At 38.2% G+C, this 27,126-nt stretch overlaps 1 protein-coding gene across 1 annotated transcript in view; it reads left to right on the top strand.

The window, feature by feature from the left end:
- The window catches only part of stab1 (stabilin 1), a 100,160-nt gene that overhangs the window by 13,703 nt on the left and 59,331 nt on the right, over positions 1-27,126 (top strand). The window contains exons 10-31 of the mRNA XM_057845207.1: positions 2,141-2,217; positions 2,294-2,419; positions 2,613-2,759; positions 3,610-3,681; positions 5,500-5,613; positions 5,690-5,743; positions 5,826-5,906; positions 5,965-6,123; positions 13,187-13,249; positions 13,328-13,417; positions 13,555-13,641; positions 15,911-16,022; positions 16,088-16,274; positions 16,349-16,442; positions 18,717-18,875; positions 19,025-19,120; positions 21,548-21,643; positions 21,719-21,766; positions 21,842-21,975; positions 25,682-25,793; positions 25,870-25,947; positions 26,007-26,108. Of these exons, the coding sequence (XP_057701190.1) occupies positions 2,141-2,217; positions 2,294-2,419; positions 2,613-2,759; positions 3,610-3,681; positions 5,500-5,613; positions 5,690-5,743; positions 5,826-5,906; positions 5,965-6,123; positions 13,187-13,249; positions 13,328-13,417; positions 13,555-13,641; positions 15,911-16,022; positions 16,088-16,274; positions 16,349-16,442; positions 18,717-18,875; positions 19,025-19,120; positions 21,548-21,643; positions 21,719-21,766; positions 21,842-21,975; positions 25,682-25,793; positions 25,870-25,947; positions 26,007-26,108 (2,288 nt within the window). The remainder of the gene's footprint in view (positions 1-2,140; positions 2,218-2,293; positions 2,420-2,612; positions 2,760-3,609; positions 3,682-5,499; positions 5,614-5,689; positions 5,744-5,825; positions 5,907-5,964; positions 6,124-13,186; positions 13,250-13,327; positions 13,418-13,554; positions 13,642-15,910; positions 16,023-16,087; positions 16,275-16,348; positions 16,443-18,716; positions 18,876-19,024; positions 19,121-21,547; positions 21,644-21,718; positions 21,767-21,841; positions 21,976-25,681; positions 25,794-25,869; positions 25,948-26,006; positions 26,109-27,126) is intronic.

Raw genomic sequence — 27,126 nt, 5'->3', positions numbered from 1 at the left:
TAATAGACATCCAATCCATTTGGCGCGGAAGGGTTGACAGCGAATGAACTTTCGTTCATTTGCTGCCGACCCTCCCGCTTCAAATGAATTGGACGTCTATGGGGGTCAATGGCAGCCAATGAGCTCATTTTGGGACGTTTCAGGTCATGTCCTGTTGATTATCCGTCACTTTCTGTTGATTTTGGGGCATTGAAGTGACCTTGGAATGTCCCCAAATGAACAGCAAGTAATGCAAAATATACAGGAAGTGACCTGTAAAAGGCCCAAAATGAACTATGGTCCACAAAGTAAGAAGACTGGCTGTGAATGCTCTCACCAGCAGGGCTGCGAACCTAAATGGGCATTTGCCATGTGGCAAAATTGATTTTGCCATGTGGCAAAATGGATTTTGTCATATGGCATTTTTTTGTTTGCCATGTGGAAAATTGATTTTTTCCATGAGGCATTCTTTTGCCATGTGGAAAATGAATTTTGCCATGTGGCATTTCTAGCCATGTTTGCCACATGGCAAAAAAAATGCCAAGTGGCAAAATCCATTTTGCCACTTGGCAAAAAAAAAGCCACATGGCTAAGAAAAAAATGCCACACGGCAAAATGTATTTTGACACATGGCAAAAAAAAAATGTGACAAGACTAAATCAGTTTTGCCACATGGCAACTTTTTTGCCATGTGTAAAGTGGATTTATTTCCATGTGCCTTTTTTTTTGCCATGTGGAAAATACATTTTGCCAATGTGACAAGACAAAATCAGTTTTGCCACATTGAAAAAAAAAATACCACATGGCAAAATCCATTTTGCCACTTGGCAAAAAAAAAGTGACAAGACAAAATCAGTTTTGCCACATGGCAAAATCCATTTTGCCACTTGGCAAAAAAATGCCACATGGCTAAGAAAAAATTGCCACATGGCAAAATCCATTTTGCCACATGGCAAAAGAATGTGACAAGACAAAATCAGTTTTGCCACATTGCAAAAAAAAAAAAAAAAAAAAAATGCCACATGGCAAAATCCATTTTGCCACATGGCTAAGAAAAAAATGCCACCTGGCAAAATCCATTTTGACACATGGCAAACAAAAATGTGACAAGACAAAATCAGTTTTGCCACATGGCGTTTTTTTGTTTGCCATGTGGCATTTTTTTTTTGCCATGTGGAAAGTGGATTTTTTTCCATGTGCCTTTTTTTTTGCCATGTGGAAAATAAATGTTGCCAATGTGACAAGACAAAATCCTTTTTGCCACATTGCAAAAAAAATACCACATAGCAAAATCCATTTTGCCACTTGGCAAAAAAAAAAAAAAAATGTGACAAGACAAAACCAGTTTTGCCACATTGCAAAAAAAAATGCCACATGGCAAAATCCATTTTGCCACTTGGCAAAAAATGCCACATGGCTAAGAAAAAATTGCCACATGGCAAAATCCATTTTGACACATGGCAAAAAAAAAAAATGCTACATGGCAAAATCCATTTTGCCACTTGGCAAAAAAATGCCTCATGGCTAAGAAAAAAATGCCACATGGCAAAATCCATTTTGACACATGGCAAAAAAAATGTGACAAGACAAAATCAGATATGCCACATTGCAAAAAAAAATGCCACATGGCAAAAAAAATGCCACATGGTAAAATCCATTTCGCCACTTTGCAAAAAAATCCCACATGGCAAAATCTATTTTGCCACATGGCTAAAAATGTGACAAGACAAAATCAATTTTGACGCATGGCAAAAAAAATGCAACGTGGCAAAATCCATTTTGCCACACGGCAAATGCCACTTTTGGTTCTCGCTGTCTCTCCTAATTTCAGTACCATTGATGGCAACGCCTCCCAGTCAAAATAAATTGGACGTCTTGCGCTGTCAATGGCAGCCAGTTAGTTTAATTTGTCAATTCGCTGCCAATCCTCCCGCGTCAAATGGATTGGACGTCTATGGCCGTCAATGGCGGCCAACGGAGTGAAATAAAGTAATTAGGACTCGATTGTAATGTCAATGCATTGACTTTAATGGGAATTTTGCCCCTACCAACATGGCCGCCCAGGAGCCATTTTGGTAGGGGCGGTGAAAGGTCTCTGTGGCAGCCACTGAGTAAATATTCAATGAGATTTTTCATGCAATTTTTATATTGCTGTTTCCAGCGAAAGGTTGCTCGTCGCTGCTGAGCCACAACGGACCCTTCACGGTTTTCGTCCCTCAGCTCACAACACCTCTCAGCGTATGCAACTAAACGCCAGGTGACGTTAGCGCCCGCCTCAACGTCACGATTGCTATGTTTTTTGGGCGCAACATAGTCGGTGAACGAGGAGGAGCTGTGTCGCAACCACCTGATCCTGGGTCAGCACCTGCTGCGGGAGATGATAAACGGGCGAGACTTCGACATGTACGGCGGCGCCAAAATGAGGTTCAAAGGCGATAAGGTAGAGACTGGAATTTTTACTGTTACCGTAACTGTTGATGTTGGGTCATTCCTGTTTCATGGTCACTTCATTTTGATTTTGGGGGCCTTTTAAAACACGCATAATCCATCATGAATAATATATATTTTTTAAATACTTAATTTCATTGCAAAGCCGTTTTTAATTTTAAATGAATTTTTTTTTTCGTGGACAGGGTTTCATTTTACTGCACGATCCCAAGCACGTTTACAGCGTGGTCAAGCCCGATCTGCCGGCGTCCAATGGCGTCATCCACATTATCGATGGGCCAATCAGTATCTCCGAAATGGACGCCGCGCCTGCTGCTCCTGCGGCCGCTCCGGTAAGAGGAATTGGGAAGCCACAAAGAATGAGTTTTTCAGCCTTAATATATTTATGTATATATTTAATATATATTTTATATACTGTATAAGTATCAGTACTAGGGCTGTCAAAATTATCGCGTTAATGGGCGGTAATTAATTTTTTCAATTAATCATGTTAAAATATTTGACGCAATTAACGCACATGCCCCGCTCAAACAGATTAAAATGACAGCAGTGTAATCTCCACTTGTTACTTGTGTTTTTTGGAGTTTTGTCGCCCTCTGCTGGCGCTTGGGTGCGACCCATGAGCATTGTGTAATTATTGACATCACCAATGGCGGGCTACTAGGTTATTTTTTTTATTTAAAATCTTACAAATGTTATTAAAACGAAAACATTAAGAGGGGTTTTAATATAACATTTCTATAACTTGTACTAACATTTATCTTTTAAGAGCTACAAGTCTTTCTATCCATGGATCGCTTTAACAGAATGTTAATAATGTTAATGCCATCTTGTTGATTTATTGTTATAATAAACAAAAACAGTACGTACCATATGCTGAATGTACATATCCGTCTTGTGTCTTATCTTTCCATTCCAACAATAATTTACAGAAAAATATGGCATATTTTAGAGATGGTTTGAATTGCGACTAATTACGATTAATTATATTTTAAGCTGTAATTAACTTGATTAAAAAATGTAATCGTTTGACAGCCCTAATCAGTACATATAAATATTATACGATTAAATATTAACAGTATCGTAATATTTAAAATACACATGATTTGATTTTAAAATTAAGTAAAAAAAAAACAAATAACTTGAAGGAATAACTCTTGGTGGCCGGGGGCGTGGCTTCAGTTTTCAGGAATGACCATCGGCGAAGTTGTGAGAAGAGACACCATCTTCAACCGCTTCCTGTCTCTTGTTGATGTGAGTCAACTTGATTTCATTGTAAATTTTCATTTTTTTTTTTTTTTTAGACAAAACTAGCTTTTATATATATATATATATATATATATTTTTTTTTTTATTTTTTTTTTTTTTTTTTTGCCCTTCTTTCTATTTACTGTATAAGGGGGCATTTCGGGGTCACTTCCTGTTGATTGATTATTTGGTGAAAAATTGTGAAATTTCGATCAAGAATTGTCATGTTTTGGCCAAAAATGTGAAAAACTGAAAATATGCTAAATGTTTGAAGAATGTGTTGAAGTTGGAGTCATGATTTTTTTCTTTGGCCAAAAATTGTGAAATTTGGGTCAAAACCTCTGATTTTGGTAAAAATCTGTGAAATTTCAGTCAACAATCAGGGGGGTGGGGGATGGTAAAAAATGTCTATTATTGAAAAAAAAAAATGAAATATTCGGTTAATATGTTGGAGTTGGAATAATCTGTGAAGGAATTTCGGTCAACGATTGTGAAATAGTGGTTTTGAAAAATGGTAGTTTTTGTCAAAAATTTTGAAATTTAGGTAAATAATTGTGAAAATTTTGGTCAATGATTGTGATATTTTGGTTTTTAAAAAACGGTCATTTTGGCCAAAAATTGTGAACTTTAGGGCAAGAATTTGACATTTCAGTCAAGAATTGTGATGTTTTGGTAAAAAATGTGAGAATTCAAAAATGTTTGGTGAATCTGTTCAAGTTAGAATAAAGTGCAAATTAATTGTTGGTGAAAAATGATCAAACTTTGTGAAATTTGGGTGAATAAAAATTGTGAAATTTTGGTCAAAATTGGGAAAAAATTTAAAATTTGAAATGTTTGTTGATTATGTCAAAGTTGGAGTAATGTGTGGATTAATTTTTGTCAAAAATAGTGAAATTTGGGTCAAAAATGATGGTTTTGGTCAAAATTTGTGGAATTTCATTCAACAATTAACGAAAGAAAATGGTGAAAAATATGAGTTATTAAAAAAATTGAAAGATTGGTGACCATGGTGGAGTTGGAATCATGTTTGAAAGATCTTTTGTCAAAAATGGTGAAATTTGTGTCAAAAATAGTGAAATATTGGTCAAAAATGGGAAAATTTGGGTCATAATTTGTGAAATTTAGGTCAAAAATTGTGAAATTTTGAGCAGGAATTCTGATTTTTTTTTTTTTAGGTCAAAAATGATTTTGGTCAAAATTTGTGAAATTTCATTCAACAATTGTAAAAAAAAAAAAAATGGTGAAAAAAATAAGTTATTGATAAAAATTGAAATTTTGGTGAACATGTTGGTGTTGGAATCATGTTTGAAAGATCTTTTGTCCAAAATTGTGAAATTTGCGTCAAAAATTCTGAAATCTTGGTAAAAAATGGGAACGTTTTGGTCAAAATTTGGGAAATTTCATTCAAAAATGGTGAAATTTCGGGCAAGAATTCTGATTTCTTATGGGAGAAAAATGTGATAAATTGAAGTTAGATGAAAGTCTGAGTTGATTAATTCATTGATTAATCAATTTAAAAAAGTAAATGTTTGCTGAACATGTTGGAGTTGGAATAATGTGTGAAGGATTTTTTGGAGTAAAATTTGGGTAGAAAAAATTATGAAATTTTGGTCAATATTTGGAAAAATTTTATCAACGATTGTGAAATTTGGGTTAAAAAAGGTGGTTTTGGTCAAAAATTGCAACATTTCAGGCAAGAATTTGACATATGGGTAAAAATGTGAAAAATGTTAATATTTGAAATGTTTATAGGATAAAATGAAATTTAAAAAAAATAAATAAATAATTGAATAATATTTTTATTGTTGTGGTGCACGGGAGCAGAACTGCGGCGCCACACTTCCTCTGAACGGTCCTGGCCCGCTGACGGTCTTCATCCCCAGCAACCAGGCGGTGGACGACGCCCGAGACGGGAGCATCTTGTACATGCTCAACCACGTACGCCCGAGCACTACTTTTGCTTTCCGTCGGCGGCTTCTTAACACGTTTTTTTTTTTTTTTTTTGGGTCATCAGGCCAAATATAAACTTCAAGAACTTCTGCGGAACCACATTTACTCCAAAGGCAGTGTAAGCACTCACCACCCACCAAAAACTAAATGCATTTTCATCAACAAAAAAAGTAATTTTTGTTGTTGTTGTTGTGGAGCAGCTGACATCAGACGACCTGACGTCCCTCCCCCGCATCGAGACGACGGCCAATCAGCTGCTGAGCATCTCGGCGTCGCCCGAGGTGAGCCGACACGCCGCAGGGCGCCGTCCCTCGCTGACGTCTCCCGTCTTTTTCTCAGGGCGATATCCTTCTGGGCGAAAAGGGCGTGCGCGTGCTGTCGCCCAACATCCGGGCGCTCAACGGCATCATCCACGTCATCGACGGCCTGCTCTACCCGGCCACAATTTTACCCGTCATGCCGCACCGATGCGACATCGTCAACAGCAAAATCATGACGGTCAGACTGCTGTTTTCACGACATTAAACACGAATTCAGTTCGATATCATTTTCCATATGACATGAATAAAAAAATTAAAATTTTACAATACAGTGGTTATGGGGGAGGATTTGCGATAGCTTAGGAAAACTTGACTGTAGATCTTGGTGGTTTAAATTTCTATTTTACACAAGCTGGGGCGCCGGCCAGAGCGCTACTTCATGGCCAGGATGTCCAAGGATGGATGGAAGATGGCAGAATAATGACGAGACAGATCGCAGTAACTTAAAATTCCTTTATCCAAATTGCAGTTCCCAAATGGTACAGCAGATGGCGACAATTTCCGTGTTATGGAGATGCTTTAATTTGATGTGGTAGGCAACTAAACTGTAGGTTGCTTAGCAGGAATTGGTGCAGGTTAATTTGTGGATGAATGAGTGTGTATGTGTGTGTGTGGTTTTCTGTGTTAAGGAAAAAATAAAGCGAATTACAGCACAGTAGTGACAGCAAGGCCAATATACTAACATACAATTCACAGCAGACACTGCAATGACTAGTTAGCAATTCGCTAATTAGCTTAGCGCGCGAAGCTAACTCGTGGTGTCTCAAACAACAATAATAAACGCTAAACAAGACAAAGGGGGCTCATGCACTCACCTCTCATAGACGTACACAGGACTTACACACTCACTCAGGACATTTCTAAATGATTACTAACGGACAACAGAAAGGCGAGTAATCACGAACTTTCTCTTTCCCTCCTCGCTCTAAATTAACTAGCGCCTGTGCAGGCAGGCAGAGGAGGACCCAAATGTGGCGGCCCCGTGTTTGCCTGTTTAGAATCCAAACAACACATGAGTCTTCTGTACAGTGGTAACTTGACATACAATCGATTCGACACACGAGCTTTTCGACATCCGACGTAAAATTTGACTGGACATTTGTTTCTACAGCCGGCGACATGCTCTAAATACGACAATCTATGACAGCGCCGCAGTTTTCCCGCAAGACGGACGCATGGCAGATTTTCTTGTGAGAGAAATCAACATGTGTTCCTACAATGTTGGTGCAGGTGGTGGAAAAAAAGAAAAAAAGGTGATGCTTACCATTACCATTGTACGGAGTCCCCCGGGTGCCAGGATAGAAAAAATATAAAATCATAGCTAATCTGTACCCACAGTTTACTAATCTGTGGGTACAGTTTAGTAATCTGTGGGTACAATTTAGTAATATGTACTCACAGATTACTAATCTGTACCCACAGATTACTAATCTGTACCCACAGTTTAGCAATGACCCGGAAACATTAGTCACCAATGTTTAGCGGGGGCTCTGAGTCCACGCCGAGGGACCGACCGAGCAAGCATCTGCACCATTTGCCCTCGGCGAACAAAGGGGTTTTAAAAGTAAACTATTGCACGTTTTCTTTGGTAGCCGTCTTTCAGGTGTCGTCAATCAATATGGCATGTTGTGATGCGACGTCACGGTCTAAAAATAGCATGCGTACGGTACGCCATTAAGCACGCACGGACACGACAGCAACACAGAAAATGTGCAAACACAACATACCATATTGATTGATGACACCTGAAAGACGGCTACCAAAGAAAACGTGCAATAGTTACCTTTTAAAACCCTTTTGTTTGCCAAGGGCAAATGGTGCAGATGCTTGATCGGTCGGTCCCTCGGCGTGGACTCGGAGTCCCCGCCAAACATTGGCGACTACTGTTTCCGGGTCATTGCTAAACTGTGGGTACAGATTAGTAAACTGTGGGTACAGTTTAGTAAACTGTGGGTACAGTTTAGTAAACTGTGGGTACAGATTAGTAATCTGTGGGTACAGATTGCTAAACTGTGGGTACAGTTTAGTAATCTGTGGGTACAGATTGCTAAACTGTGGGTACAGATTGCTAAACTGTGGGTACAGATTAGTAAACTGCGGGTACAGATTAGTAATCTGCAATCTGTACCCACAGATTAGTAATCTGTACCCACAGATTACTAAACTGTACCCACAGATAAGTGAACTGTGGGTCCTGATTAGCTATGATTTTTTATTTTTTCTATCCTGGCACCCGGGGGGCTCCGTACCATTGACATGAAGACACATATGATAGAAAAATATGAGCGTGGGGCGCGCATCCGTGATTTAGCTCGCTCAAGAATACAGCCGTAGACGGTCTATGACGGTCCTTCTCCGTCAGTCTTTATAAATTAAGGTGGCAATTATTATTTTTGGTAATATCGCCAAAGAAATCGCCAGCTTTGTCAGGTTTTCAATCAATTATTCCATCAACTTGTGCCTAGTGTCCCCCGCAGCAAGTAAACACGGTGAAAGTGAAACTAAAAAAGCTCACTATCAAGTCAGCCACACGATGCGTTCAGGTACACTACGCAAACACATTTGCCACATTAGAACCTGGTTTGTTACATTATTAATTCAATTCAATTCAATTTTATTTGTATAGCCCTAAATCACAACAAGGTTGTCTCAAAGGGCTTTGCAGAGGCAATATGATACACAGTCAGAAACAGCAGATGAAATAAATAGATACCGGGTGACTAGTGATGAAGAGACTAGTTAACTAGATATTAACATTGAAAAATAGTAATAAAGTAAGACAAGTGGAAGGTAAAGTGAGAAAAAGGAGATAGAACTCATTGGCTGTACTTCCCCCCAGCTTCTAGTGCAGTTTAGACTGAACTGTGAGTCTAATCCGACTCCAACAAGCCTGACCATAAGATTTGTCGAATAGGAACCTTTTTAATCTAATCTTAAATGCGCAGACTGTCTCGGCTTCTTTAATATTAGCTGGAAGCCGATTCCATAAAACGGGCTTGGTGGCTAAAGGCTCTAGCTCCGACAGTACTTTTAGAAACCCTGGGAACTACCAGTAGCCCTGAATTCTGAGAGCCGAGTATTCTGTTGGGGCCGTATGGAACCAGAGCATCGGTGAGATAAGATGGCCCCAACCCATTAATCGTCTTAAATGTAAGAAGGAGGATTTTAAATTAAATTCTTAAACTCGACTGGAAGCCAGTGAAGGGCCTGGAGCACAGGGGTGATGTCCTCTCTTCTATTAGTTCCTGTTAAAAGTCTTGTTGCTGCGTTTTGGACTAGCTGAAGACCTTTTAGAGAACTTTTAGGACAAGCTGCAAGTAGGGAGTTACAGTAATCCAATCTGGATGTAACGAACAAGTGTATTAATTTTTCTGCATCGTTTTTAGATAAAATATTTCTAATTTTGGCTATGTTGCGTAGGTGAAAAAAGGCCATTCTGCAGGTTTGTTTAATATGAGCTTTAAACGATAAGTCTGGGTCAAATAGAACTCCTAGGTTTTTAACTGTGGTGCTGGAGGCTACACTTACATTGTCCAGAGTGATTATCTGGACAGTTAAAGTGTCTCCCACACTTTTAGGGCCTATTATAAGGACTTCTGTCTTTTCGGGGTTAAGTAGAAGATAGTTAGTGCTCATCCGGGTATTTATATCTCGGACGCAGGTGCTTAGTTTATCCACTTGCCTGATCTGCTCAGGTTTAATTGATAAATACAGTTGTGTGTCGTCAGCGTAACAATGAAAGTTAATGCTATGTTTTCTGATGATATTACCTAAAGGAAGCAGATACAGCGTAAACAAGATGGGCCCGAGGACCGATCCTTGCGGCACACCACAACTAACTCTAGAGTGCGGTGATGATTGCTGGTTTACATTGACAAACTGGTACCTATTAGATAAATATGATTTAAACCAGCAGAGGGCTGCTCCTCTAATGCCTATGTCACATTCTAGTCTCTGCAATAAGATATTATGGTCGATTGTGTCAAAGGCTGCACTCAGGTCCAACAGAACCAGGATCGAGACTAATCCAACGTCAGCGGCTAGTAACAAGTCGTCAGTTACTTTGACTAATGCAGTTTCAGTGCTATGATGAGCTTGAAAGCCAGACTGGAAATGTTCGAATAAACTATTGTCCTGTGGGTGCTGACAGAGGTGCTGACAGAGTTGTTTAGTTACCACTCTTTCAAGGACTTTGGAGAGAAAGGGTAGATTAGAGATAGGTCTATAATTGGCCAAGATGTCAGGATCAAGAGTAGGTTTTTTCAAAAGCGGTTTAGTAACTTCATATTTAAAGGACTGAGGCACGTGGCCAGTAACTAATGCGGTATTTATTATATTTAGGGTAATATCAATAGTTAGAGGCAAGGTCTCTTTAAAAGTTTGGTTGGGATCGGGTCGAGGAGGCACGTTGATGGTTTGGAGGACATTATAATTGCAATTACATCGGTTTGGTGTACAGTGGTAAAGTTATCTAATATTTTAGAGGGGTTTATAGGAGATTCTGAATTTTCAGTCTGCACTTTATCAGACCTAATAGTTGGAAGTAATTCATTTATTTTATTTCTAATAGTTGAGATTTTATTGTTAAAAAATGTTTAGGAACTCATCACAGCTAAGGGTGGTTGGGATATAAGGTTCTATTGAGCTGTGACTGTTTGTCAGCCTTGCTACAGTGCTGAACAGAAACCTAGGATTATTCTTGTTTTCATCTATTAAGGATGAGTAACATCTGGTTTTAGTCATACGCAAGGCCTGTTTATAGGTCACTAAACTGTGTTTCCAGGCAGAGAGAGTGTGCTCTGTGTTGGAACGGCGCCAAAGTCTTTCTAATTTACGTGCCGATTGTTTAAGAGAACATGTTTCAGCATTATACCAGGGAGAAGCTCGTCTCGGCTTGACAAACTTTAATTTGGGGGGAGCGACTACATCGAGAGCAGTTCGTAGAGTAAACATGACACTATCAACAAACTCGTCATTAACAGCAAAGCCAGACATTATTCCTTCATAATCAGATGACATGGAGGCAAATATTGGCTGAATTATCTGTTTATACTCTGAAACAGAGCGATCACATAATGTCCTTTTCATCTGAGTTTTAGTCACTAGTGAAGGATTATCTTGAGGTACAAACTGAAAGGTAATTAGAAAATGATCAGACAGTACGGGGTTGTGGGGATGGACACTAAGATCACTAATCTCCATACCGTAGGTTAAAATGAGGTCCAGGGTGTGCTTGTGACTATGAGTTGGTTTATTTACATTTTGAATGAAGCCAGTCCCATCTAGTAGGTCATTAAAAGCCTTACCAAGAGAGTCACCTTCATCATCAACATGTATATTAAAATCCCCTACAATTATAATTCTATCCCAGCTTAGCAAAAAATTGGATAAAAAGTCAGAGAAATCTAACAAAAACTGTGAGTAGGGACAAGGGGGACTGTAAACCACTATGTAAAGAACTGGTTTTTGGTTCTTCCAGTTAGCATCTATAATTGATAGTACTAGACTTTCAAAGGAGTTATAAATGTAATTAGCTTTACTTTTTGTACATTTTTCATTGTGACGTAATTTGTTTAAAAGTTTAAAATATGCAAGAGAATAATTTTTGAAGTCGTTTTTTTTTTAAAACTAAATATTGGACATCAATTCATGATTCTAAGCTTAAAATGACAGACATTTTGAATAATAAATATGATTACTTACCTTCTTTTTATGGCTAGGTTGAAACAAAAGCGGTTGCGCGACGTCTGTAAACGGGGGTTTTCAGGGTAAAACGGACAAATTAAAAATAGTTTGGGGGCTTAATGCCACGGCCACCCCTATAAATTGGTTGGCCACCCCACTGGCCACCCCGCTTGCCAGTATATCATTATATTGTTGTAGCATGAGTTATGCATTTCATCCCAAATGAATGCATTTATTTTGTTTTGTTAAATGTAGGGCTGTCAAATTTATCACGTTAACGGGCGGTAATTAATTTTTAAAAATTAATCACGTGAAAATATTTATCGCGATCAACGCATTCGCGGTACGACTCATTCACGCATTGCCACAAACAGCCTACAATGGCGCCATTTACCTATATACAGAGATAAGAGGCAGAGTGGAGTAGATACACACATTCATTTGGGCCGTGCTTTTAATTGGCAAAAGCTTTGTCATCTCTCCCACAACAACTATAAATATTGTGGGAAGCGACATGGGGAAGAATGACAGGAGTTGATCTTTTCCTTAACACCCTGTAGTGTACCCAACACAGAGAAGATATAGCATTTGTAGCCATCACACACAGTCATGGTTGCACCATCCCCATCATGCATTTAGGCAAAACAGTTAAGTCACTACAGTATCATTTACTGAAAGCTCAACAAATACACTAGATTGCAATATTTAGTCACAATATACAAACTCACATTTATCCTTTAAGAATTACGAGTCTTTCTATCCTTGGATCCCTTTCACAGAAAGAATGTTAATAAAGTTAATGCCATCTTGTGGATTCATTGTTATAAGAAACAAATTCAGTACTTATGTACATTATGTTGAATGTATATATTCGTCTTGTCTTATCTTTCCATTCCAACAATAATTTACAGAAAAATATGGCATATTCTAGAGATGGTTTGAATTGCGATTAATTACGATTAATTCATTTTTAAGCTGTGATTAACTCGATTAAAAATTTTAATCGTTTGATAGCCCTAGTTAAATGTAAACCTTATGCCTAATATATACATAACACAATAAAACTGAATTTTTGTTGAACTCAAAATGTTGACTGGACAGTTATGGACTATGCACATTAAATCTCTAGTAACATCAAATATTACACAATACACCAAGGTATATCAGTAGCAGTGTCCTTAAGTCTTTCTGATAGTTTTCTCCTGATCATTTTACTGCAATAATATAATGAAAACCTGAAATTATGGCTTTTAGTTTTGGCCACCCCAAGATTTTAAGTGGCCCCATCTGGCCACCCCTATGAAAAATTTCTGGAGGCGCCACTGTTAATGCGCCATGAATCTGCTATGGCAGCATATAGACATATTGTTCTATCAAACACAACAGTTGTTATGGCTTAAAATACAGCAGTTTCTTTTAAAGAGGAGTGCAAGAGCAGAAACTGCTTTTTAGTCTTATCTGTGTTTTCCGCCATATATATATATATATATATATATATATATATATATACACACACTATGTTTTTATTTATTTTGTCCACCACGTTTTGATTTCAGGGTCCATGTGTTCACTGCAGTTACCTCTATGAAACATCATGTCCCGTCGGCAGCGTCGAACTGGTAAAAACAATTTTTTTTGCATGTGTACAAATATTCTCTCAATATTTCCACTTGAGATAAAAAATTGTGCCTTTTCAGGACAATCACATGTTCGGCTGCGAATACACGCCTCCAATGCATCTGGGGCCCAGCAAAGGATGCGCCAAGTACTGTAACGTCACCACGCGGGTCAGACCATGTCATTGACTCTGATGTGCTACCATTTGAAGTGGGAGGGTGGCATTCACTGCCGACCGTCCCGCTTCAAATGGATTGGATGTCTGGTGCCAACGAAGTAACGTTGCGCCGTGTTGTTGCGGGAGCAGACGCCCGAGTGCTGCAAAGGTTTCTATGGGCCCGACTGCAAGCCGTGCATCGGCGGCTTCCAGAACCCATGCTACAACAAAGGATCGGTAAGAAAAGCAAAATTTATTATACCAGCATATTGTTTGCTATTATATTTTTGGGTAACACTATATTTGAACTCTGTGTCATAAGACTCTCGTAAGACCATCATGATTATGACATGACATCTGTGCTAAGCGTTCATTCATATTCATGACAGGTGTTTTCTCATCATTATGACAGTCTTATGACACCGAGTTCAGATAAAGTGTATCCTGTTTGTATTGGGATTTGAGTAGATTTTTTTTTAAAAAAGTAATTTATATATATTTCATTTGGGGCTGTCAAAATGAACGCGTTAACGCGCGGTAGTTAATTTTTTAAATTAATCATGTTAAAATATTTGACGCAATTAACGCACATGTCCCGCTCAGACAGTATTCTGCCTTTTGGCAGCCTTTTACAGCAAGGCTTTTTGTGCTGTCTAACAGCGAACTCTTGTGGTCGCTTTGCGACATGGTTTATTGTTTTCTATTCTTGCCAGTTCAATATGGCTGCACGACGTCTCTGTTGTGCTTATATGATCCTTGGACAAGATTTGTCCGAAAGTATGGTTGTTGTAAAGAATGTACATATTATGTTAATAAGCGAAATGTTATATTTTTTGTATGAGACGCTTTTTGTTTGTTTTGTTAACCTGTATAGCGTGCTAAGCTAACGTTGTTGCTAATGCAATGCTTGTGTACTTTTTTTTTTTTTGTAGTTTTACGACGGTCTAAAGAGGACAATGGTTTGAGGCCATTTTATTAATAAATCCGATGAAAAAGGAAGAAGTCTGATTATTAAGGCGTCGTTCACTAGCTGTCTAGCTTTGGAAAAAGTAGACGCTTCGGAGTGAGGACAGCATAGACAGATTTAAATGACAGTAGAGTGAAATGCCCACTCCAGTCCTTTTGTACCGTATGTTGAATGTATATATCCATCTTGTGTTTTATCTTTCCATTCCAACAATTTATTTTACAGAATATATATATAATTCACAGAAAAATATGGCATATTTTATAGATGGTTTGCATTGCGATTAATTGCGATTAATTACGATTAATTAATTTTTAAGCTGTAATTAACTCGATTAAAATTTTTAATCGTTTGACAGCCCTAATTTCATTATAATTTTAGTATTCTAGCATGTTTTGTGAACTTTTATTTGTATTGTTGGTCATTTTTTATTCTCTGCGGGACCTTTTGAGGATGATTTTCTTCTTTCTCTGACACATCAAACAAAAAAAAGTCCAGTACCCAATTTTAAAAAATATGATTTTCATGTTTTTACATGATGGTTGTCACGTTTTTACATGAGTTTTCATGTTTTTACATGATAGTGATCATTTTTACACATGATAGTTTTCACTTTTTTACATAATATTTATCACGTTTTTACATAATTACCATATTCTTTTTAATATTACGTTTTTAGATGATAGTGATCACATATTTACATGAGTTATCATGTATTTACAATTATTACATTTTTACATGATGCTTTGATGTAAAAACTTTTTTAGTTTTTTTTTTTTTACATTTATGAAAAATTTTAAAATACTGTTTTCAATACATTTTTGAGTGATTCAATGATTTTTTTTCTGTGTTTTTACAATAATAGATTTTTTTTTAAAATGTACTTTCTATTAAGTGTTTTTTTTTTAGTTTGTTACGCTTATAAATGTGTTTCTTTGTGTCTATCTTACCAAATTAGTACATTTGATTCATTGAATAATTTACGAAGCTATAAAAGGGACAACGACAGAAATAAAATAAATTTAAGCAATCTGGTGTGCACTAGAAACGATCGGTAAACAGCATTATATTGGATTTGAGCTAGCAGACTTTTGCTTTGAATGTTAGCCAATTGTTCCATTGTTGCAAGTCGCTAACTTGTTTTGCAAATGTCTCCTAGCTTAAATGCTATATAATGCTGATGTTTACAACAATTGGCTAACTTGCATAGCAAAAGTGCACTAGCTTAAATGCTATATAACGCTAATGTTTACCAGATAGTTTCTGGTGCGCACTTGAAACAATCTGGTGCGCACTAGATTACTTAAATTTATTTTATGTCTGTCGATGTCCATTTAGTGGCTCTGTAATAATTGTTATGATCATGTTTTTTAATTTATTTTATCTTTATTATCTTTTTAAAAAAATTTTTTATCTTAGTTTGTTTTATTTCTTTAGTTTTTATTTTTGTATTTTATTAATATTATTTGGAATGACTATTCCATATCATATTGACATCATTTAATTTTTTTTTTTTTTTTGGGGAATTTCCATTTCCAGTGCATGGACGGTATCCGGGGCAACGGCTCATGCAACTGTCAGCCGGCCTTCGAGGGCGTGGCGTGCCACATCTGCTCGGACCCGTCCAAACACGGCGAACATTGCGACGAAGGTGACGTGGCTACCGCTCGACCGCCATTTTTTCACGTGTTCTTGTTACAAGTGTGCATTTCGCAGAGTGCCGTTGCATCCACGGCGAGTGCGACAACCGTCCAGGTAGTGGCGGCGCGTGTCGTAGCGGCTCTTGTCAAGACGGCTTCTCCGGGGAGCGTTGCGATAAAACCGCTACGCCGTGCAATGCTGACGGACTGACCGAACACTGCCACATCTATGCTTACTGCACGCACAAAGGCCTGCAGAGCACGTAAGACTCCGCCCACCTCTCATTGACTGGAAGGGCTGTGGTGATCGACCGTTCCATATTGTGAAATGCCACAGGTGTGCGTGTCGGGACGGCTACGAGGGCGACGGTCACTCGTGCACGGCCATCAACCGCTGTCTGAAGAGCAACAGAGGAGGCTGCCATGCCAGCGTAAGCCTTACACGCAATCATCCAGAAGTAGCCAACGTAATAATAAATATAAAATTCACCTCATTAAGGCATTTAATTTGTAATTTGTGATGTTACTCAATTGGGGTTTGTTACCTTTCATCTCCTTAAATGCCAAAGGTGTGTTTTTAGTCGGTTACAAACAACCTTATATGATCTTAAATTAGTAACATAGTTGCATATCTGAAAAGTCCTTGCCAAGGCATTATATTTGAAATATTTTCAAATTTTCTACGAATAAAAATTTTACACATTATCCTAAATCATCGAAGGTATCTTTGTATCTACTATGACATTATACAATGTTATATAAGCGACATTGCTTCACATCTGGAACATCCTCGCTTAGGCCTTTTATTTGACGTGTTACTCTATGGGGTTTGTTAATAGTAAAATTTTACTTTAGACAATCACCTTAAATATCAAAGGGGTGTTTTCGTCAATTACGACGTTATATGATCTTGAGTTAGTAACATAGTTACAAATCTGAAAAGTCCCCGCGAAGGCCTTTAGTTTGACATGTTACTCCATGGGGTTTGCTACTGATAAAAAATTACTTTCGGCAATGTAAATCATCAAAGGTTTAATTAAGTCTATTATGACATTCCACAATTTTAATTGAGCAACATCGTCACACATGTGGAACGTCCTTGCCGAGGCCTTTTATTTGACGTGTTACTCTATGGGGTTTGTTACTAATAAATTCACACTTTAGCCGTTCTCCTCAAATATCAAAGGTGTGTTTTTCGTCTATTATAATGCTATCTGATCTTAAATTGGTAACATAGTTACAGATCCAGAAAGTCCTCGCTAAGGCCTCTAATTTGATATGTTACTCCACAGAGTTTGCTACTGATAAAAATTTTACTTTACACAATTACCTAAATCCTCAAAGGTGTGATTTTGTTCTATCATGACATTACACGATGTTATATGCGCAACATCGTTACACATCTGGAATGTCCTCGCCGAGGCCTTTTATTTGACGTGTTACACCATTGGGTTGTTACTGAGAAATTTTTACTTGATGCAATCTCCTAAAATATCAAAGGTCTGTTTATTAGCAATTATGACATTACACCATGTTAAATGACTAATATATTTACACATCTGGAAAGTCCTCGCCGAGGCCTTTTATTTGACATGTTACACCATGGGGTTGTTACAGAGAAATTTTTACTTGATGCAATCTCCTAAAATATTAAAGGTCTGTTTATTAGCAATTATGAAATTACACCATGTTAAATGACTAATATATTTACACATCTGGAAAGTCCTCGCCGAGGCCTTTTATTTGACATGTTACACCATGGGGTTGTTACTGAGAATTTTTTACTTAATGCAATCTCCTAAACGTCAAAGGTACATTTATTCACGATTATCACATTATACCATGTTAAATCAGTAACGTACTTAGATATCTGGAAAGTCCACATCGAGGCCTTTAATTTGACATGTTACTTCATTGGGTTTGTTACTGATAAAATTTTACTTTCATAAGCTCCTAAATCGTCTAAGGTGTGTTTTTGCCAATTATGACACTACACAATGTTAAATGAACAATATATTTACCCTGAGGCCTTTTATTTGGCATGTTACTCTGTAGGGTTGTTACTGAATTTTTTTTACTTAATGCAATCTCTTAAAACATTTGCAGTATGTTAATTAGCGATTACAACATTATACCATGTGAAATTGATAATACAGTTAGAAATCCAGAAGGTCCACGTCGAGGCCTTTAATTTGACATGTTACTCCTTTGGATTTGTTACTGATAAAATTTAACTTTACATAAGCTCCTATATCGTCAAATGTGTGTTTTTGTCTATTTTGACATTACACAATTTTAAATGAGCAATATACATACACAATTGGAAAGTCCTCACCGAGACCTTTTAGTTGACATGTTACTCTATGGGGTTTGTTACTGAGAATTTTTCACTTCATGCAATCCCCTGAAATATTAAAGGTATTTTTATTAGCAATTACGACATTATATCACGTTAAATTGGTAACATAGTTAGATATCCGGAAGGTCTGCGTCCAGACATTTAATGTTGCTCCATTGGGTTTGTTACTGATGAAATTTTACTTTATACAATCTCCTAGAAAATCAAAGGTGTGTTTTCATCTAGTCCGATGTTGATTTACCAACATTGCTAAATATCTGGGAAGTTCTCGCCGAAGCCTCTAATTTGACGTGTGACACCATGAGTCAGCCTTCCACTTATTATTTTGCCTTCGCGCCCCCATCAGGCCGAGTGCGTGTACGTGTCGCCGGGCTACGTGTCGTGCGTGTGCGTGGAAGGCTGGACGGGTGACGGACGCGTCTGCGTGGAAATCAACCTCTGCCAGACCGCCGAACGAGGAGGCTGCAGCAAAGATGCGGACTGCAACCACATTGGACCGGGGCAGGTCAGAAATGATCAAGGGCTGTTGTGCTGCTTCTTTTGTAAATTTAAAAAATTAGTACAAATCTATAAAAACCTCAAGCTCCAAATGTTTTGTAGTTTTCTATTTGAATCAGGAACTGTGGTGTTTTAACACATACTTTCTGTGTGTAGAGCGAGTGTGTGTGTAAAACAGGTTATATGGGCGACGGCATGAAGTGTGATCTTGTTAACCCCTGCAACACCAAAAATGGAGGCTGTCACGAAATGGTAAGAATGCTTATGTTTTCATTTTGTTGATGTGTTGATGTTTTGATCATCACATCATCTTGTGAGTTTATATTAAACCAATATTAACATATCTGAAATCCCCTCCCCAAGACCATTGTTTTGACATATGACTCCATGTTTACTTTTAAATTGATTTTTGACGTTTTTACTGACAAAATGTGGTAATAAAGGATAGAAAGCCTGTTTTTTGGTCATTAAATCATAATAGATGGTTATATTAACCCAATATATACATTGTTGGAATGCCCTCCCCGAGACCTCTGATTTGACGTATGACTCCATGTGTTTTTTTTATAAGTTGAATTTTGACCTTTTTACAGACAAACTGTTGTAATACAATATCGAAAGCCTGTTTTTTGGTCATTACATCATAATAGGTGGCTATTTTAAACAAATATTTACATTGTTGGAATGCCCTCGCCCAGACCTCTGATTTAATGTATGACTCCATGTGGTTCTTGGTAAATACATTTTTGACCTTTTTACTGACAAAATGTAGTAATACAAGATAGAAAGCGTGTTTTTGGTCATTACATCATAATAGGTGGTGATAATAAACTGATATATGCTTTTTTTGGAACGGACTTGCCGAGACCTCCAATTTGACGTATGACTCCATGTGGCTCTTTATAAGTTGAATTTTGACCTTTTTACTGACAAACTGTACTAATACACTATAGAAAGCCTGTTTTTTGGTCATTACATCATAATAGGTGGTTATATTAAACCAATATTTACATTGTTTGGGTAGGAGCCTAAATAACGTTTGGTTAATTATTCATGTTAGTTTTGAATAATTTATTTTGATTCTAAAGTACAGGCTAGTGATTTGTGTGTTTGGTTAAGTGGTACGGGCTTGTGACATCACGTCGTACGATATAGAACGCAGAAGTGGCTGTGTGGACGGTCAGTTGACGCTGGGGCAGAGAAAGAGGATAAGCCCGATAGAGCCTAAACAGTTTTTTCATAATAGATGGTTATACTAAACCAATATTTACATATCTGGAATGCCCTCGCCAATACCTCTGATTTGACGTATGACTCCATGTGTTTCTTTGTAAATTTATTTTTGACATTTTTTATTGACAAAATGTAGTAATACGATATATAAAGCATGCTTTTTAGTCGTTACACCATAATAGATGGTTATATTAAACCAATATTTACATATTTGGAATGCACTCACTAAGATCTCTGATTTGATCTCTGATTTGACGTATGGCTTCATGTGTTTCTGCTTGAATAAATGTTTGACCTTTTTATTGACAAAAACTAATACAAGATAGAAATGTTGATCATTACATCATCAAATGAGGCTATTTCAAACCAATATTTACATATATGGAATGCCCTCGCCAATACCTCGGATTTGACGTATGACTCCATGTGTTTCTTTGTAAATGGATTTTTGACATTTTTTATTGACAAAATGTAGTAATGCAATATATAAAGCATGCTTTTTAGTCCTTACATCATAATAGATGTTTATATTGAACTAATATTTACATATCTGAAATGCAATCGCCAAGACCTTTGATTTGACGTATGACTCCGTGTGCTTCTTTGTAAATAAATCTTTGATGTTTTTATTGACAAAAACTAATACAAGATTAAAAATTTGGTCATTATATCATGAAATGAGGCTGTATCAAACCAATATTTGCATATCTGGAATGCCCTCACCAATACCTATGATTTGACGTATGACTCCATGTGTTTCTTTGTAAATGGATTTTTGACATTTTTTATTGACAAAATGTAGTAATTCAATATATAAAGCATGCTTTTTAGTCTTTACATCATAATAGATGTTTACATTTAACTAATATTTACATATCTGAAATGCAATCGCCAAGACCTTTGATTTGACGTATGACTCCGTGTGCTTCTTTGTAAATAAATCTTTGAGCTTTTTATTGACAAAAACTAATACAAGATAAACAATTTGGTCATTACATCATGAAATGAGGCTGTATCAAACCAATATTTACATATCTGGAATGGCCTCATTTTTTAAAAAAGTTTTTGTATTTATTCTTTAAAAAGGAAAAATGTGAATATTTGTTTTTTTTTTTATTCGTTTTTCATTTTATCTTTTATTGTTTACTATTTTTTGCATTTTTATGTTTATTTTTTTCATTTAAAAAATTTGAAAATCTTAATGCTCATTTGTAATCTATATTTTTAAGTCATTAAATTTCATTTCTACCTTTTAATACATTTTTTAAAGGGGACAATGTGGTAATAGGCGGGCCACACAAAATGCTGGGGGCCGGATCTGGCCCCCGGGCCGGCAGTTTTCCACCTGTGTGTTAGGGCATAATGACACTGTGTTTCTATATGTGAAAAGTAATCGTCGAGGCCTTTCAGGTGACGCGACTGTGTTTGTCGCGCATTGATTTTCAGGCAAAATGTGAGCAGACGGAGGACGGCAACCGCACGTGCACGTGTCCTGACAGCTACGCGGGAGACGGAATCATCTGCTACGGAACCTTGATGGAGGTCCAAACATTACAATTGCAAGTCTAGGCGTCCGTCCGCGTGATGTGACACATATTTGTGTGTTTCTTTGTGTAGGAGCTGGACATGAACACTCACCTCGGCGGCCTATTCTACCTGATCCATGTGTGTGAGCCCTGTGACACTTTAAATGACATCAAGCTAGCATCTGACCCCGTCGCTATTCTGGTGTGCTGGTAGAGGTACAAGGAGGCCGCCCAGGACTTAAGTGGCAATTTGACTGTGTTGGTCCCAACCAGAGTGGCGATAGGTAACATGAGCTCCGACGAAAGAGCCTTCTGGTACTCCAGACACCGCCTCCCGCATCTTCTAAGGTGGGGCAACACACAAAACATACACAAGCACACAATATATATGCATGAAAAAAAGCAAAAAAAACTTGGCATAAAAATCCAAAACAACACACACAAATACACAAATTACACATACGTTCACCATCAAACAAACGAGATGCACAAATACATACAAGTAAACACAAAAAACAAAAACTCAATTTCACTAGCACACTAATTGTCACACAAACATAAGAACTGAGATACACAAACATACACCCCGACCCCAACTCAAAGACACATGCACACAGACACCCAATAACATTGACAGAGACACACAAACACACCCTAATACATAAAGTGCACAAACAGACACAATGACAGACAAAAACACACTTACGGAAAAATACAGTACTCACAGTGCTCAATCAGATACAGTTACACACAGCCTCAAAGACACGCACACATCGACACTCTCTAATATTGGCACACAGATTGACAAACATACATGAAGTGCACAAACACACAAACTCAAAGACACATGCAAACACTCTCGCTAACACTGACACACAAACACAAACCTATTACATACAGTGCACAACCTCCATGAAACATGCACTCAAAGACACTCAGTAGCATTGGCACACAGGCACAGACACAATGACATAGTCACATGCATTCAAAGACTTACAAACATCAACACACAAATACATACAGTGTATAAAAAGACACAATGACACACACAAACTCAAAGACACACGCACGCAGACACTCACTAATATTGACACACAAACACATCCCAATATGCACAACCAGACACAATTACACAAACTCAAAAACACATGCACAACAGACACAATTGCACACAAAGACACTAAAATTGACACACAGACAAATACATACAGTGCCCAAACAGACACAATTCCACACAAAGACACTAACGTTGACATACAGACAAATACATTCAGTGCACAAAAAGACACAATTACACACACAAACTCAAAGGCACATGCACACAGTCACTCACTAACATTGATCCACGAACAGACACAACTGCACACAAAGACACTAACATTGACAAACAACCAAATACATACAGTGCTCAACCAGACACAATTACACACACAAACTCAAAGACAAATGCACAAATAGACACAATTGCAAACAAAGATACAAACATTGACACACAGACAAATACATACGGTGCACAAACAGACACAATTACACACCTAAACTCAAAGACACATGCACATGCAGACACAATTGCACTCAAAGCTACAAACATTGACACACAGACACACAACACAAATACTTAAGAGCACAAACAGACACAAATGCACACAAAGACACTAACATTGACAGACAAATACAGACACAGACAGACAAATACATTCAGTGCACAGACAAAATTTCACACAAAGAAACTAACATTGACACACAGACACATGGACACAAACACATTTTGTGCACAGACCCAATTACACATCTATAGACACATGCACACGCAGACACAATTGCACAGAAACCCACTAAATTGACACACAGATACATATAGTGCACAAACAGACACGATTGCACACAAAGACACTAACATTGACACACAGACACACACGCCCAGACAAATCCATTCAGTGCACAAAAAGACACAATTACACACACAAACTCAGACACATGCACACAGACACTCACTAACATTGATCCACAAACAGACACAATTGCACACAAAGACACGAACATTGACAAACAATCAAATACATACAATGTACAACCAGACACAATTACACACACAAAATCAAAGACACATGCACAAACATACACAATTGCACGTAAAGACATTAACAGTGACACAGAGACAAATATATATTGGGCACAAATAGACACGATTTCACACAATGACCCTAATATGGACACACAGACAAATACACTCAGTGCACAAACAGACATAGTTATACACCTAAACTTAAAAACACATGCACACGCAGACCAGACACTACTGCACACAAACCCACAAACAGTGACACACAGACAAATACATAAGTGGACAAACAGACACAATTTCACACAAAGACACTAACATTGACACATAGAAACATAAACACAGACAAATACATTCTGTGCACAGACCCAATTACACAACTAACCTCAAAGACACACGCACACGCAGACACAATTGCAAACAAAAACACTAACTTTGACACACAGACAAATACATACGGTGCATAAACAGAAACAATTTCACACAAAGATAATAACATTGACACACAGACACACAAATGCAGAAAAATTCATTCTGTGCACAGATATAATTACACACCTAAACTCAAAGACACATGCACACGCAGACACAATTGCACAAAAAGCCACTAACATTGACACACAGACACACACAAACTCAGACACATGCACACACACTCACTAACATTGATCTACAAACACACAATTACACACAAAGACACTAACATTGATACACAGACACACAACACACATACATAGAGCACAAACAGACACAAATGCACACAAAGACACTAACATTGAAATGCACACACGCACAGACAAATGCATTCAGTGCACAAACAGACACAATTACACACCTAATCTCAAAGACACATGCCCACGCAGACACTCACTAACATTGATCCACAAACAGACACAATTACACACAAAGACACTAACATTGATACACAGACACACACCACAAATACATAAGAGCACAGACACAAATGCACACAGACACCAACATTGACATGCACACACTCACAGACAAATACATTCAGTGCACCTAATCTCAAAGACACATGCCCACGCAGACACAATTGCAAACAAAGACACTAACATTGACACACAGACAAGTACATACGGTGCACAAACAAACACAATTACACACAGAGACACTAACATTGACACACAGACACACACAAACTCAGACACATGCACACAGCCACTCACTAACATTGATCCACAAACAGACACAATTACACACAAAGACACTGACAGTGATACACAGACACACAACACAAATACATAAGAGCACAAACAGACACAAATGCACACAAAGACACCAACAATGACATGCATACACGCACAGACAAATACATTCAGTGCACAAACGGACACAATTACACACCTAATCTCAGACACATGCCCGCGCAGACGCAATTGCAAACAAAGACTCTAACATTGACACACAGACAAATACATACGGTGCACAAACAGATACGATTACACACAAAGACACTAATGTTGACACACAAACACAGGCAAATACATTCAGTGCACAAAAAGACACAGTTACACACACAATCTCAAAGACACATGCACACACACACACACACTAACAGTGATCCACAAACAGACACAATTGCACACAAAGACACTAATGTTGACACACAAATACAGTGCAAAAACAGACACAATTACACAGTCTCAAAGACACATCCACACAAAGACACTAACTGTGGCACACGGACACACAAACATGAATACACACAATGACACACACAAACTCACGCTGACACACATGCGCATTTATACGCGCAGACATGCACAAATACAGAAGCACACAAAAACGGACCGACACGCACGCGTGCAAACACAACACAAACTAAAAAAAAACATTTGTAAAATGAAATCATTCCAATTCTTCAACTCACAATAGAGCCGGACAGAGAAGTCACCTGTTGCAAGATGGCCGACAATTACTCACGGTATATGTACGGTACCAATTTGCTGCATGACTTTCTGCTTTTAGGTCTCACTTCCTGCCCAGCGTTTACTCCCTGGAGGATTTGGAGGTCCTAATTGGTCGCAAGGTAGCCACTCTGAACACTCCCATCCAATGGGAGATCAGCAACAGCACCAAGGTAGCCAGAGACTCGGCACCTCCTACTTCCGTGTTTGAATCCAGAACTCTAGTTTAAGTCTGCCGTGTGGTCGCAGGGAATCGCGATCGGCGGCGCGTCCATCGTTATCCGCAACTTGCCCGCTATCAATGGCTTGCTCCACGTCATCGACAAGGTGAGCCTCCAACCGGGTATGGTTCGGCTAGTTTTGAACACGTGTTCTGTTCTATTCAGGTTCTGTGTCCGGACCGTTCAACGCTCCCGCCCGAGCCGCCCACTCTTGCAACCTTCCTGGAATCATCGCCCGACTTCAGTCTCTTTCGACAATTTGCTCTGGTGGGTCGCGCAAACTGGAAGTCGCACTTGATTTCATAGTCCAAGTGTAAATTCAGATTCTATTTGAGTAGTTCATGTGTTTTTGTTTGTGTGTGCCTATATGACTGTGTGAAAATGTGTATTTTTGTCTGTTCACGTGTGTACAGTGCCTTGCAAAAGTATTCGGCCCCCTTGAATCTTGCAACCTTTCGCCACATTTCAGGATTCAAACATAAAGATATGAAATTTAATTTTTTTGTCAAGAATCAACAACAAGTGGGACACAATCGTGAAGTGGAACAACATTTATTAGATAATTTAAACTTTTTTAACAAATAAAAAACTGAAAAGTGGGGCGTGCAATATTATTCGGCCCCTTTACTTTCAGTGCAGCAAACTCACTCCAGAAGTTCAGTGAGGATCTCTGAATGATCCAGTGTTGTCCTAAATGACCGATGATGATAAATAGAATCCACCTGTGTGTAATCAAGTCTCCGTATAAATGCACATGCTCTATGATAGTCTCAGGGTTCTGTTTAAAGTGCAGAGAGCATTATGAAAACCAAGGAACGCACCAGGCAAGTCCGAGATACTGTTGTGGAGAAGTTTAAAGCCGGATTTGGATACAAAAAGGTTTCCCAAGCTTTAAACATCTCAAGGAGCACTGTGCAAGCCATCATATTGAAATGGAAGGAGCATCAGACCACTGCAAATCTACCAAGACCCGGCCGTCCTTCCAAACTTTCTTCTCAAACAAGGAGAAAACTGATCAGAGATGCAGCCAAGAGGCCCATGATCACTCTGGATGAACTGCAGAGATCTACAGCTGAGGTGGGAGAGTCTGTCCATAGGACAACAATCAGTCGTACACTGCACAAATCTGGCCTTTATGGAAGAGTGGCAAGAAGAAAGCCATTTCTCAAAGATATCCATAAAAAGTCTGGTTTAAAGTTTGCCACAAGCCACCTGGGAGACACACCAAACATGTGGAAGAAGGTGCTCTGGTCAGATGAAACCAAAATTGAACTTTTTGGCCACA

This window comes from Corythoichthys intestinalis, chromosome 9 (genome assembly GCF_030265065.1).
Source record: "Corythoichthys intestinalis isolate RoL2023-P3 chromosome 9, ASM3026506v1, whole genome shotgun sequence".
In the NCBI taxonomy this organism is placed as follows: Eukaryota; Metazoa; Chordata; class Actinopteri; order Syngnathiformes; family Syngnathidae; genus Corythoichthys; species Corythoichthys intestinalis.
The sequence above is the reverse complement of the archived record's forward strand: the minus strand, read 5'-3'. Positions and strand labels throughout refer to the sequence as shown.